The following is a 15393-nucleotide window of genomic DNA, read 5'->3' as shown; positions in this document are numbered from 1 at the left end:
GGTTTTCCAACATTGCTAAGGGATCTCCTATGATGTACATTTGTTCCACCAAACCTTTACTTTGGTAAGGCGGTAGAACCAGGTGCATTTCTAAACAGGATTCAGAAAACCGAGTAGCTACTGTAAACTTTACTTCTTCTCGATTACGTTCAGTGTTTCACTCTATATGTAATGCTAAACTGCTTTAAGTTCTCAGTAAACCTGTATATGTTAATGTTTTGCAGTCGCAGCTGTAGATCATAGCTTGTTGCATTATATTGCAGACAGTCCCAGAAAACATGGTTCCGTTCGGAGTCTGAAACACAGACACCCACTGTTTTCGGTAGAGAAAGATGAATCTCTCACTGATAACAATGCTCTGACGTCTGAATCATGTGATCTTTATGACGATTATGCAGCTGTCCGGGGACCACACACAGGCACCACAAAAATCACTGTGTTGGTGAGTTCAAGAACACTTCAACACCTGAGGCTTTACCGCCTGCTGAAAAGAATCATTTGGAAAAGTTATTGACTTTTATAAAAAAAAAAAAAGTCTGTCATTTTCCACTAATTTTCCTGGAAAGAACCAAAATCTTTGGTACAACTTTGTCAGAAAACTGCAGACCAATAAAATGAGGAGTCACCAAATTAAAGTAAAAGAGAAAAGCTTAAAAACAACAAAGCATCAACATTTCATTCCATATGTTCTTTAACGTTTGCTCCACAGGGTTGATTTTCTGACCACATGGGTCATAAATACAATGTTTTCAACTGACGAATATCAAATCCAGGATTCAACTCACACATTGGAGGCTGAGATAAATCATCTGCCTGCAGCAGAAGGAAGGAAGGAAATAAATCTAAAAACTGACTTGAAAAATGATCAGCAGGTACAGCAGAATATTTCATAGTTGCATTTAAGGTGCAGCATATGCAGATTCACTGTTTTGGATGAATGAGCGGTGAGAGAAAACACAGATGCTCAGTATCTGAGAAAAGCAAAGACTCATAGAAGACGTGTGTCTTCAGGTTCCAGGGTGGTTCTTCAACAGGTTCCGGTCGTTTTCGGTGCAGATCTGAGTGATTTCAGTCCGTGAACACAGCATCAGGCTGAAACAGAGACAGATGGACGCCTCCCCACGCGCACAGGTTACACAGCAACACATGGCAACGCTTGCCGCCACCGACATCCAAGTGTACAGCGCCCGGCTAGAATGACAGCCATGGGAGGATGGAGGAGGGGGGGAGGAGGGGGATTTGTGGGGGGGGGGGGGGGGGTTAAAACAAGCGCCACTCACTCCCTCACTTTTCTCACTTTGCCTTTAAAAGACTGTTACCTTAACAAGTGGCGCACAGGAATAAACGCTTTGGGCTGAGTCCGCAGTGCAATTAAACGCTCGGTGGCAATCCCCCTCATGTCTAATTAGTGGTGCTCTTCTCTGAGCGCGCTCTGCCCTGCTCCCCAGGGAGCGGGACGATCCCACTCGCCCGTCTGTGCTCGCTAATGAAGTGCCAGCTTGTTTTTTTTTTCTCTCTTTTTTTTTCATTGGATCGAGGAGGGCCAAGCGAAGTGAGGTAGAGGAACAGTGTGGTCCGTGTTGTGGGAAAGGCAGGGGGAGTCGGAATGAGGAGCCTTTTTAAGAAACACACCCTCAATCAGCCTCCTGAGACAACCCTCGCCCCCCCCCCCCCCCCCTCCTCCTCCCCACCACCATCCTCTAACATGGCCACCAACGCTGACACTTCTGCAGCACAATCACTCGCTCTAAAATAGACTGACTGACACATGAAAACATACACGTCTGAAAGAAAACTAGACGGAGCAGGTGAATTCAGATCAAACCTATGATCTCTCTGTTAGTCTATAAAATGACAATTGGAAAATGCTGCTAAATGTCTATTATTAGATCCCATCACTCAGTGTGTCAACAAATGTCCTCTTTGTTTGACCAGCAGTCTAAACCAGAGATATTCAGTGACTGTCACAGAGAACACATCCTCACATTGGCTGGAACCAGAGGAGGTCTGGAATTTTTGCCTGACAACAGATTTAAACTGCATGAAATGTTTTTTGTTTAGTACGAATTGCTTAAATTCTACATTTCTTATGATGCGTATTTCCAGTGTTAAGGCTCGTTCACACCCACATGTGAAACACCAAAATCCAGTCTTGTCATTGGCACTGCAGAGATCACTGGATCTGTTCGTGGGGATAAAGTAAATCCACACAAAACTTTCATGTTGAGTTCAGGTTTTGTGAACTCTGTCACACAAATGTGCTCCATTGACTCACTGTCTCTGAGCTGCTGACCAATGACAAGCTGTCTTGATAATGTTGACCTCAGAGGGAACAGAGAACGGAGAAAGCCGTCGTAGCTTATTAGTTTAAAACTGCGACAGGAGTCAATGGTACAAATAGATGTTTTGAATAAAGTGTGTGAACTTGTGACTGAGCCAAACAGTCTGTTAACCTGCTCTGATTTTACCTTCTCTCAGCATTAATGTTATTTTAACGGATAATTTAAAATCAGGACAAAGGGAGAAAAAACTGGAAGAGGCTCAAGCTCAGAAGAAGAAGATCTGCTTAAAACTCGTTTTCAATTCATTTTTTAGTTTGATTTTTCTTCTGTACCCTGAGATTCTGAGACACACAAACACAAACACTGCCGGTTTGTTGGTTTGAGGTTTGGAAAAATGAAATGTCATTGAGATTATAGAGATGGTCAAAGACTTTGATCAGTTCTTATGCAGCTTAAGTGTATATTCTGAATTCATGTTACCACAACAGGGTGAGTTATCCAGACAAACATTAAGTGCCTCACATACAAAACACTCCACATGAACACTGACTTGATTTTGTTCCTAGCAGGAAATTACAACCTTAAAATCACTATGAAGAATATGGAGGTCCTGCAAATGTTTTAAAACTGCAAACCCTCAAGGACAATCGCGCTCGATGATTTTCTTTAGTTTGTCTTTTACACTATGTCATGTTTTGACACTGCAGAACATTCTGAGGTGAAGAGGAGCGGGCGGGTTTTTATTCGATAAAGCTTTCTCATACATGAAAACACAGAAGGTCTCTCAACTTACAAGATGTCAGGTAGATTTATTCCTTGCAAGCTGTAACAAAAAATTGAGGTGATGTGTTATTATTATACTGATATTCTTGACATTGTGACATGCATACAGCACAGGCACAAGGACTCGTGACACACAGAGCATCTCAAAAATCTTCACCGACGAGCCTCTGAGGAACGATTGCATGCAGGCGGCGCCCCGCTGACAAAAGAGCCACAGTGTCACAGAAACAATTTGAAGCCACAAACCTCCCTCGCATGCTGAGCCTGGCTCATTCAGACAAGAATAATGCCGCATGCTCTGCACTTCACTCACAGAGACCAGGACTGAACAGCATGGCAAAGTTTTTGTGGATTTCAATAAATTACTTTTTACAACAGAACTCTAAAACTTGAGCAGGGCCTCATGCAGGGGAGTAAAAACGTAAAAAGAATCGGTGGAGTTCTGACTGGAGACGTGTCTTGATGTAATAAACATGCAGACAAAATGAACAGAAACTGAGCTGCGACGCCACTAATGAGCATTCAGGACAGACAGAGGACAGTCCAGGCCAGAGGTCTTCATCCATACCTGAGCCCCGAAAACCAAAGGACCAGACCTGAACCGATCCAGGGCTCCTGTCCACACTATTCTGATTCAGGTCTGACTACAAATATTAATTACACACATTACCATACACACAGTAAGCCAACCAGAAAACTGCGACCACGCTAATGTGCTAAGAGTTAGCATTTTAACAAGAACGCACCTTTGGCATTCAACTCATGGTACAGCTGAGCCTGAGAAAGTCCAATAAACAAAGCTGAGCCTGATAAGCTGAGATGGAGTTGACTCCGTACAGGGCCTGTTTCTAGCTGATGGATCACATCTCCGAATTCTGAAACCATGTGAAGACCTCTAGTCCAGACCACAGCGGAGCCTCCGAGGGCTCTGACCCCTGCGCCCCACCCTCGTACATACGTGTTCTCACACAGCGGTCCCATCCAGGCAGGTGCTGAGAAACTGGGCATCTGCGGCAGTGTTAGGGGAAGGCTGGGGACTTTGGGAAGAGGAACGCTCGCTAGATTGTTAGTGAGTGACCTGTCAGCGGTGAAAGCGACGGATGGCAGATAAGGAAAACGAATAAAAGACAAAGAGAGGAAATAGTGACAGGAACAATGGCTGCTCTTCATCACACACACATACACACGAGAGTAACATATAATAGTCACCACTTGTTCTTCCTGCAGTAATTCATGAAGCAAACACCAATAAAAGACAGAAAAGTCACTGCTCACTTCTATTTATTCTATTTCCTTTCAATTCAGGTGCTTTTTGTGAAAGAGCACAGTTCAGTGCATTGTTCCTGACGGCAGTGTGTCCTTGCTGTGTGTGTTGTACATTCAGTTCTGCCTCCTTTTGTTCCTGTGTCGTCCTGTGCAGCGTTATATTTGTTGAGTTCCCTCGTGTTCTATTGTTTCTGTTACATTCACACAGCTGCCAGTATCACACCCCGACAAATCCTCTCTGCCGACGGTAAACACGACAATAAGAGAAGGTTCCTGCTGTGAAGGAGCCACTGAAACTGACCAAGTTCACGTCCAGGCCCAGAGGACAGACAATTATCTCAGAGAGAGACACATGGACATTTATGAAGAGATGCAACTCACCATTTTACGACAAATTGTTGCTTAAATACTCATAAAGATAAAATCTAACTTATGTCAATTTCACACAAATGAGGGATGAACCTTTGCTTTACGCTGTTTGAATGCACCTTTTTAAATCAGCGGAGCCTGTGTGGTGCACTGCCGTCATTTTCGTATGGGTGAGTCTGACCAGCAGCTGCTGTGCACACAGTGTGTGTAACACTAACACTCACGGCAAAGAACAGGTGGGCGGACTCTTACTTGACGGACTGCCAGGTCTCCTGCTCGAAGCCGCGGTGGATGGACTGAGCGATGGACGACTCCATCAGGTCGATGTAGCGCACCACCAGAGGGACGAACAGGTCCTGCAGGTGTTTGTGGAACGTCCCGTTACACAGGTGAGCTGTGGGGGGGCGGGGCCAAAAGAAGATAAGGTGAGAACATTCTGACCAAAACAAAAAGACAAACACGACGACTTTTCTTGGAAACTGCATGTTCTATTCATTTGTAACAGCACATAAGTTATTAAAGGAACGTAGGATCCAGGATTTTTTAAAAATCACTTTCCTTAACATTGTGAGACACTTTTCAACATGTTCAACAGTTGCTCTAGAAATAATGTATGAATCAGACAAATTTACGGTCTTGAGAGTTTGTACAGTGTGGTGGAAGACAATCCTGCTGTGTTTTATGACAGATAAATTGTTTATATTTGAGGGATTACTTCCTTTTTCCTTTTATTTTTCCATTATAAGAGACAGATGTGTAGGACTGTTTGACCTTGGCAGAGGTATGTACTCTCCTGACTGCAATTCTAGTCGGGAGTACATCTGTTCCCTTTTCTTGCTGAGAGTTAGATGAGAAAATCGATACCACATTTACCTTTAACAGCCAGTTAACTTAGCTTAGCACCCAGACTGGAAACAAGGAGAAACAGCTAGCCTGGCTAGGACTATTTCCTGTAGCTACGCGCAGACGCAAGACGTGAGACATGAGACACGATCTTCTTAGCAAGAAACTGAATAAATGAGTTTCTTCCCTTGTTTAGTCATTCAACCAAACCTGAGCATTTTAACTCATCCACCCACCTCGCCACCCCCCCCCTCCTGTAGGTTTGAGGAAGACTGTCACACAGGCAGATGAATCAGTAACAGTCCACAGTGAGGACAGAGAAGTACAGACAAACACAGAGTGTGCTGGGTGAGACGCGAGCAGGCTGGTCTCTCAGGACTTCATTAGTTTTAATTCCTCTCGCTCGGCTCCATCATGATTAACACTAGCCTTTTTTGCCCTCTGGAGAGTAAAACCCACCTCCCTCGCAACCGCTCGCCTTCACACGCTGACAATCAAGTGAGCATTTAAATAATCTACAGAACAACTGAGAGATAATACACTTGTTGAAGAAAATCCTCAAAGAGAAATACAGTCGCTGAGGTCGGCCGATCGGCGGTCACTGCAGAGGTTATGCTGATTTTTATGTCTGAAAAAAATACTGTGAACAAATAGAAAAGCCAAGGATTGTTCCTTCATTGTGAGGCTCAGAGGAGGCAACAACAAAATATCAGATTTTCTTTTTTTTTCTTTTTTTAACTTTTGTCATCCAAGTATCAGACTGGGTTTAATTCTCTTTCCTCTGACGTTAGACGTAATTATCAAAGAGGGAAGACCTCATTTGTGCAAATAGTCAAAACTATGATTTAGCTTGTTGTGTGTTTTTCGGCTCTGTCTATTGCCTCATTACACTCCAATTCAAGTCGGCTAATGTTGTGACACTTGGAATAATTACGGCATTAACAGAGGACGGTAATTAGAAAAAATATAAAAGATATGAGCCACAAAAAAAAGAGATTTGTGGGTTCTTCACATAATGAAACGCTTTTTTAAACGAGTTTTTTTTGTTCCCAACAGTGCCCTTGGGCTGTCTGTCTATCTGCCTGCCTGTCTGTTACTGTATTCGAGGTACTTTGGCATCAGCCATGTTAAATAACGCCTCGCATCTCGCCAAATCTCTGCTGGCTCTGAGACAAAGCCTAGGAGCAGACAGAGGGCTTGGAGAGAGGAAACAATGAGCCGAGATTTTTCTTCGGCAGTCAGATGAAATCTTAGTGAGATGCAGTTTATCAGGCAAGAAAATACCACAACAATTTGAAATACAGCCGTGCAATGTTGATGTTTGTCATACTTTAATCTAAAGTTTCCACTGTCGGTTCAGAGGTTTATGTGTTTTTCACACCGCTGGGGCCTTGAGATGTAGAAAAGCACATTAGAAAAATAAATGATTGTTCAAAAAATGTTTCCTTATCCCTGAAATCATGCTGTTTGTTACTGCGTGGATGTGCTGCAGAAAGAAAAAGCTTTACTATTCACAAATTCACAAAAGAGATGAAAAATGACTGAGCTGAAATGTGCAAGGATTAACAGCAGTGGCCCGTCCACAGCTGGTGAATGATTCAGTTTGGTCAAAACGTAAAGCAGCAGAAAGGAAATGAGGTTTCTGCAGGACCAGGGAGTAGAACTGTCAAAATGTCAGACTTGAAAAAGCTTGTGAATAAAATCGGCCAAACTGCAGCATCACAATATCAAAAATGGACATTTGTTCTCAGTTGGTGGATAAATGAGCGGATGAATCGAAGCCAAGGTGAATTATTACAATTAAACTTTGTCAAACTTTAGTAGAAATGGATTTTAAACATGCCAGTTCCTCACAAATTTGTCTTTCAATAATCAGCTCCTGAAGATTTTACTTTCCTGCCCACTGACTAAATAATAAGAGAGGAGATGCTGAAGTGAGACAGGAGGATGACAGCGTGCTAATGTCCTCTCCTGCTACCTGCTGACAGGTAGACAGGTCGGCTGACACCGAGCTGGAGACAAACTGTGGGCAGCTGACTGCGTCCGTCGTACGGCCTCCACAGTTTTCTCCGCCGCTCGTGTTAATTACTTCTCCGCCGGAGCGTGCGAGCTGCTGTTAACCTCCTCGCTTAACAAGCCTTGTTTTCTCTGGCGTCACCAGTGTTAATTAGCGCTCTTAACGGCGAGACCATGTGCCGTGCCTTATGGGGGATTTCCTCCCAAAAAAGCTGCAGTTTTAGAGGCACGAGAGTGAAACGAGTAAATGATACAAAGAGGAGTTTGACTTTGGAAATCATGATGTGCTCCCGTTTTTAAATGTCACACAGAGCTAAACAAGCTTTGAGTTGATCCACAGCTTTAAGGATTCAACTGTGTATGATGAAACACAAACAGTAAAAATTAAGGATAAATATAAAACGAATAAGCTGCCAAAATAAGTTCATGGAGACAGAGAAGGTCAGACTTACGGTCAGTTCGCAGGAAGTTGTTGAGGAGTTGGAAAAGTGGGAAGCTGTCCCAGGAGTCCACGGGCTGGACCTGCAGAGCGGCGTCCATGTCGGCTCTGTACAGAGACAGAAATGTTTCCGCGTGTTCGGCCATGAGCTCCGGCCACCACGAGAAAGCCTGAGAGAGAGATGCAAAACAAAAACCAACAGACACACAAAGTCAAAAGAAATGAACAGGAAGTTGTTTTAGTTTTGGTTCACTGACAACTATTCAAATTTCTGTTTTTAAAAAAGGACAGGACAAGGACAAGACTGTGAGACCCTACCATGAAACTACAACATCAGATGTTTCAGCAAGTGTCCAAAAACAAGCCCTGAACTCTGAGCCTGTAGTGGCAGCAGTACCAACGGAGGAAGTCAGGTGAGTTTATTATATGGTGACAGTCCAGGTATGGACGCGTCCCTGTCCCCTGACATTAACTACATGTTTATTACTGTAACCATGATGACAAATGTCCTCTAAATTCAACAAAGCAGGAATCCAAGACACATCCAGTGACTTGAAAATGTTATGTTCGTCCAGTGACGTTTCCATCAGCTCTTCGTGGAATTCTTTGGACTGTTTGTCTTCATTGTGGAGTTTTTGCCGTGATCTCACCAAAACCAGGACCTTTCAGAAAAAGGTGCAGTCATACTACAATAGATTGTAGCCCTTTGGCTACTCGCAGGGGATTTTATTTCATTTATTTATTTACTTATTTATAAGGATGCACATTAATCAAGGTTGAAACTGATTATTGGACTTAAACCAGCTCTCTGTGGCACTGATGATTTCTGTCCTATTAACGGGGCAAATACTTGGGCAAACATTTTATATTTGTAAATAACACAGATCATTTTGTAGAGATCTGTTTTCAGGGTCTTTTTCTTTTGATCAGTGTCAGAAAAAGTCCCAATAAATGACCTTCAGAAATTAAATATGGAAATTTCGGAGTGGGGTGAATGATTTTTACAGGCACTGTGCTACATACTTGAGTCTAATGTCTTATAAAGGTCCTGATGACCTGTTAAAGCTGCAGAAATCTAAACAGAGGCAGATGTGAAGTATATTTAGTTGCCGTGACTGTTTGCAGGTTTCAAACTGAAATAGAAGAGAAAAAGCTCAGAGGTGCTGTTGTGAAAGTACCTGCTGATTCACTAATGCAGGTATCTTCAGTCTAAAGAGCATCCAGGCTGCGTGGCTCTCCAGCGGACAGAGGTCAGCCTGCTCAGGTGACCTCTACCATTGACGGCTAAAGGACCTTTGAGAGAAAAGTGCAACCAGCCTTGAATCACGTGTTGATGCACTGAGGTCAGTGTTTGTGTACGACGGAGGAAGGAGAGGCAGAGATGTAAGACGGGGAAAAGAGAAATGACATGGTAACGGCTCGTACTTGTGGCCTTGCAGGACGAATCATCAGGCCTTTCAAACGCGCCTTTTCGGTTTCCTGTTACTCACAGACAGAAGTGAACCGGCCTGGCGAGTCTTCATCACTTACAACTCTTTCTTCTCGACACGTCCATTTCAAAAACAGCTGCTGGTAAACAGTGGCTGCCATCAGTCCATCACGAAAGACAAGACAAAAACAGCAGCAGAGGATTCAAGGAAAAGAGACAGATCACGAGAGACAGGAAGACAAGTGAAGACAAGAGAGGAAGGAAGACAACTGAAAGAACACAGATTTAAGTAGGAGAGGTGGAAGGAAAACAGGATGAATGGAAGAAAGATGTGGAGAAGTAAACAGAAGGGAAGGAATAAAAAAATAAAGGTTGGAAGAGGAAAAAAGGAATGAGAGAACAGGTGAATAAAAAGAAAGAAATGAGGAAAAAAGAAAATACACAAGAAGACATGAAAGATGGAGAAGAGGGAAGGAAAAGAGGAAATAAGACAAATGTGAGGAAACATGAAAACATTAGGAAGAGAAATAAAAGTGAAATAGTGAGGAACAGAAAGGAGAAGGAAAGAAGTGACAGAAGGCAGGAGGAAATGAAAGATAAATAAGAAGCAAAGAAAGATGAAAGAGACAAAACAGGAAGAACGTGAATGAAAAAGGGACGAATAAAAGAAGGGAGGAAAGGTAAAGCAAAAATGAAAAGGAGAAAAAAGGGAAGATGGAAGGTGATATGGAAGAAGAGGGAGAAAAGAAAGAAGAGAAAGGAAGAACAAAACTGAAAGACTGGAAGAAGAAAGGGAGCAGAAAGGGAGGAAAACGGAGGGCACAGTGATGGGAAGGAAAATGGAAGGAGTGATTTAAAAAAAGAAAAAGAAGCTCCAGACTGTTAACAACCAAAACGTTCCTTTATTTTAAGAGGAGAAGAGTGTCCGCGCTATAAAGGGCTAATGTACTTATTGTACCGCCAAGGACATCCGTCCCTCCGTATCCTCCCGTCAACAAACCATTTCTTCCACATTGTTGAGGAAGAGAATGTCATGGAGGTGAAGGGGATTGTGGGAGAAGAAGCGACAATGAGCGGTTTTCAAAGCCAAAAAAGGCTGAATGCAACTCGGAGAACGACTGCAACCAGGTAGATAACAAGGAGTTAATTCCGAACATTAGCGAGGCCATAAGGTCGCCGTCTGTTATCCAGTTCATCTTAGAGGTGCTGGACGGGGGCCGAGGTCAGGGCTCAGGGCAGACCAGTCAAGTTCCTCATCAGACTGGGAAAATCCATGTCTTTATGGATATGGCTTTGTGCACAGGGTCAGTGTCACAGTGAAAAAGTAAAGGCACAAACAAACCTCTAAGAAGCTGTTATATCATTACATCCTGCAGCATAAAGAAACCTGCCTCCTACAAATTCACTTTATACGCAACTAATTACCCACAACAAACACATTCTGAAGGAAACCTAAAGCCAAATGGATTTTCATCATCACCGTGACGACGTGTTAGTAGTTAACATAATCCACTCCAGAATTATTAAACTGGTCCTGTTCCAGCTCACAGCACCTGGTTCAGGATCAGTGAAAGATCCTGGTCTGGTTTAATTCTAAACAGGTCGACAGTGACCTCAGACACAACCTGTTTACTTCAATTGAACCTGAACCCACAGTCCTGCACTCTGTCCACCCACCATCTGCCCGAAGCAGCTCCAGGCGGCTGCGCTGCTTCTAAACCAGGCAGCGATCACATTCGTCATCACAATGTCACTGTGAAAACACTTCAGTGACATACAAACGTCATTTTTAGGGGACAGGGTTGCGGCAGACTGTGGCACAGGAAGTAAAGAGTGAGGCTTTGGACTCTGGACCGGCCTGAGATCGGCGCTCCCTCTTCGAGCATGACTGTGGTGCTCCTGAGCGAGGCACTGATCCACCCCAACTCCCCGGGCGCCCTCTGCCCAGCGTCTCTAGTGAATGTGCATACGTTGTGTGTGTGTGTTTTGTTCACTTGGTGTGGGTAAAATGCAGAGAATTAATTTCAAGATGAAATACCTTGACCCACACGCTGTACACTTTCATTTTCACTGCCTTTCTTTCATGTTGACATTATTAATCCTATTTGACAATTATATCCTGTTTCTTGTCTCTGTTGTGTTTGTTATTTACTGCTGCAGTGACCCTCTGCTCTCACAGCGAGCAGGAAAACAATTATAAATCAAACTGCACTTAATATAAGCAGAGGGATTATTTACAGTGGTTTGATAAGTGTGTCCTTCAAACATCACTTCTGATTTATTCTGAAGGATTATCCTGCAGGACAAAGAGGATTTCTGGGAATTTTCACTGAATTTAATCCAGTTTCTCAGGACTGTTTGTTCCCCTACAAGGAACCGACACAAAGATAAACTACCACCATGCAACTGCCCAACAACAAGGATCCAAAACACCAAACAGCACAGCAAAATGGCTGCGTGCGTCTGGATTTCATTTCAGAGACGCTGCAGCAGTGATAACCTTAGGTGATGTTCCCATTCAACCAAACAGATCACTGTGAAAAACACAAGACAATCGCATGACAGAGAATTTCAAAGATAAAAAACATTCAACAATTCCTGTTTTTGTGTTTGAAACCAAACGTTTTTCATGGGAAAATGATTTGCTGTGAGGCCTGTGTGACTAACATTTAAAAAAAAAAAAAAAAGCTTCTGAATTGAGTTTTTTTCAGTTGAGGAGATTTTTAACAATAAATTTACCATGAAACACACAAACACACACGACAACGGCCACAGAAAAAAGGTCGGCAGTGACACATGGAGAAGAGGGTTTGAGGATCTCAGGATCAGACAAACCAGCAGTGACACAACAAGAACACAAACCTGAGGATTCAGCGGAGCACAGAGCAAACTTACCTCTCGTCCCTTCCCATGGTGGAACAGGAAAAAAGACAAAAAGAGAGGACAGTCAGATAAATAATAAGATGGTTTAAGGTTTAACGTGATTCTGTTCTCACAGTCTGCAGCTGCTGCACCTCAGTACCTGAGTGATGGAAATTCATCACAGTTCTTTCAGGCATCAGAGCAAGTTTTCATATTGTGTGTTTATGTCTAAGAATCTTCTCAGTTGCTCTAAATTCCTTATTTATCATAAGATCAGTAAGTTTGTTGCTGTGGACGTTGGAGCTTCACCGGATGCAGAGTCTGACGCTGGACGATTCTTTTCTCATTCATCTGCTGGAGAGGGGAAGTTTCTCTGTGCTCACCTTAGAGCAGGTACCAGCATGATTCTGTTTGGAGCCAGTCCTAGTCCTGGTCCTGGTCTGATACGTGACTTACACAACTGTGGACATTTAAAACCTCTGACACACACACACACTGAGAATGGACTTCTCAGTAAAGTAGGAGACATCTTGTGTTCAGCAGTTTCACTTTTGAAATGACAACGATAACAGTATTTGCATATTTATAGATTTAATTTTTCAGTCAGGGAGAATGGAGTCCAAGTCATTTTAAGACTTTGAAACTTGGTAATTAAACTGTATCAGACACAAATTATTATTCCAAGCAGAGTATCTCTACGCGGCCTGAAACTCGTCTGGCAGGGATCTTTAAATGAAAAGACTGTGAAGCAGAAAAAAAAAGCAGCGTTCACATGAACTGCCTGAAACAGCAGCTCGTCACTTTGACACTTCCATAATGAAACACTGACGAAAAATAAACAACAACAAAAAGCAGAGACCGTTCCTGACGCTGACAGTAACCGGGTAAACAATTACATCTTCATCTTTAAATTTAAGCTGTGACAGCTTGTGGCGGTGCTCTGACAAAAAAAAAAGCCTCTAATTTGTAGTTAACATCACATCTGAAGCTCGGAGCAGAGATCCACCGGTCGCCATGGCAGCGGCAGAGTGCGGCGTGTTATTAATAGCTCAGAAACAGATGCCTGAGCGCCACGCTGCCACTTAGGGCCGATCAAACCGCCACGTCTCAACACCTATGATTGATCAGTTTTACACTGTGGCACATAAACGCTGCGTGCATATGGGCCGTGGGCGTTGTTTTCATCGTGCCTCCGCCGCAGACGTTAATGCAGCGCCGCCACTTGCCATCTCATCTGCCACTTTAGCGTGAGCGTTGCCAACTGAGGCAAAAGAAGGAAATGGACAGTGCTGCGAAAAGTGATCAAGAATGTTTAATGAAATGATCAGGTGACTTGCGGCGTCTCTGTCGCTGTCAGAAGGGGAAAAAAAAATAAGCAGACAACAAGAGTTTTTTCTTTTACTGAAGATGAGATTTAGAGGAAGAAAAGAGTTTCAGAGTGAAACTGTTCCAACACAAAACAGGACGGAGAGTTTTCTTTAACAACAACAACTGCAGCAGCAGCAGCACTGAGTTCACGTCAAACATCTACTTCACGGTTTGATCCACGCGCCTGAAACTCGACACAGGCTAACGACCTGTCACGATTAATCAAAACAAGAATAACTGCTAATGAAAATAATTGTTGTTTGTTATTAATTCCTGACTTATTCGGTTTGGCCCTAAAACAAACCTTCTGTACCTCAAAACCACAAAACTATGCAGGACAGTGAGTCCACATGCAGGACCAGAGTCCAGATGTTTCAGCTGACTCACAGCTGAGCGTCGGGCCAAGCTGCCATGAATAAAAATAAAATACCTCAGAGTGATGCTCGTCGTTCTGCTGCAGGACTTCAATGCAGAGTTCTCCCAGTCTCATCATGTCCTCCAGTCTCTTCTCTGAAGCTGCCTGAGGATCCACTGGAGGTTGACACATGGCAGGTAAACATGCAAGGTGGGAATAAAATGAAGGAAAGTTTACACACTGACACTCACACATGCCTACCCATAAACCTCTGCTCTGAGTGTACAGTAAGCTGGCTTCTGGGTCAAATTCTGCTGGTTGCTGCCAGATGACACTGATATGCCTGCTCCTCAGAGGATGAACTCTTTAGATCTGACCTTTCCTCTAGTGCCACCCTCAGGACAAACTTCACATTTATTTACTCCAGCATTGGTAAGACTGAGACCAGTGATGGAGAGCAGGTCCCATCTGGACTCAAACTGGGGATGCTGTGGTTGTGTAAAACCCCGGAAACCCTTTTTCTTCTTCATTTTGTGGTTTTTGTGCAGAGAACTGTCTGATCAATAGAAGCGTAAGAAATTACTTCAAACAACCATCTTTGCACAGATTCATTCGATTTTTACAGAACTAAAGAACAACCCTGATGCAGTTTACAGTGTAACATCAGTTGTTGTACTTGTAATGTGTGGTGACAGCCTGTAACAGAGAACAGCAGGAGGACATGAGTCACACCTTCAGCAGAGCAAACTGAGAACGTGAATTAAAACAGGTGAATGGAAACAAATCTTCTGAAACTCTGATTCACTGGTTGATGTGGAGTCACGTTCCTGAGAGGAAATGATCATGACATTTCTTTTGTTTAAATAAAGTTCGAAACTCTCACCCTTGATCTGAGCGTACTCGATCAGCTGACTGTAGTTGATTTGAGCGGCTTTTTCCAGGCACCTCTGCACAAGTTTCTTCATGTCCTCCGGAGGGACAGGCGTGGTGATGTCCTTCATCAAAACCTGAAACGACACATACGGTGACCACGTCTCACTTAGGTTCAGGGACGGATCAGAAGACAGACCAGTTCCTGCGATGAGATCAGACCTGTAACTGTGACGCCCTGCTGGTCTAACTTTTAAGTCTAGGAGTATCAGTATTTTGTCAGCTTATGAAATCGCCGCTATCGCTGCTGATGTCTCAGAGCTCCAGGAGACGGTGTTCAGACAAAGACATGTTCACAGTCTCTGTAACTGGGAAAATGTTGCTTTGAAACCTTCATGTTTTGGATCTTTATGCAGTTGTGAATTAAAACTTTAAATAAATAATGTTCGCCACCTGTAAAGGAGGCGTCTGTAAGTTACAACACTACTGTGGATCTAGAGTTAAGTCACTT

The 15393-nt window shown here is 43.3% G+C and overlaps 1 protein-coding gene across 1 annotated transcript in view; it reads right to left on the bottom strand.

Annotated features, from left to right (window-relative positions):
• The window catches only part of cadps2 (Ca++-dependent secretion activator 2), a 145385-nt gene that overhangs the window by 27425 nt on the left and 102567 nt on the right, over positions 1 to 15393 (bottom strand). Inside the window, exons 16-19 of the mRNA XM_041037942.1 lie at positions 14896 to 15019; positions 14088 to 14188; positions 8012 to 8168; positions 4953 to 5094 (exon numbers count right to left, since the gene is read on the bottom strand). Coding sequence (XP_040893876.1) covers positions 4953 to 5094; positions 8012 to 8168; positions 14088 to 14188; positions 14896 to 15019 — 524 coding nt within the window. The remainder of the gene's footprint in view (positions 1 to 4952; positions 5095 to 8011; positions 8169 to 14087; positions 14189 to 14895; positions 15020 to 15393) is intronic.

Source organism: Toxotes jaculatrix, chromosome 5 (assembly GCF_017976425.1).
Source record: "Toxotes jaculatrix isolate fToxJac2 chromosome 5, fToxJac2.pri, whole genome shotgun sequence".
Classification (NCBI taxonomy): Eukaryota; Metazoa; Chordata; class Actinopteri; family Toxotidae; genus Toxotes; species Toxotes jaculatrix.
The sequence above is the reverse complement of the archived record's forward strand: the minus strand, read 5'-3'. Positions and strand labels throughout refer to the sequence as shown.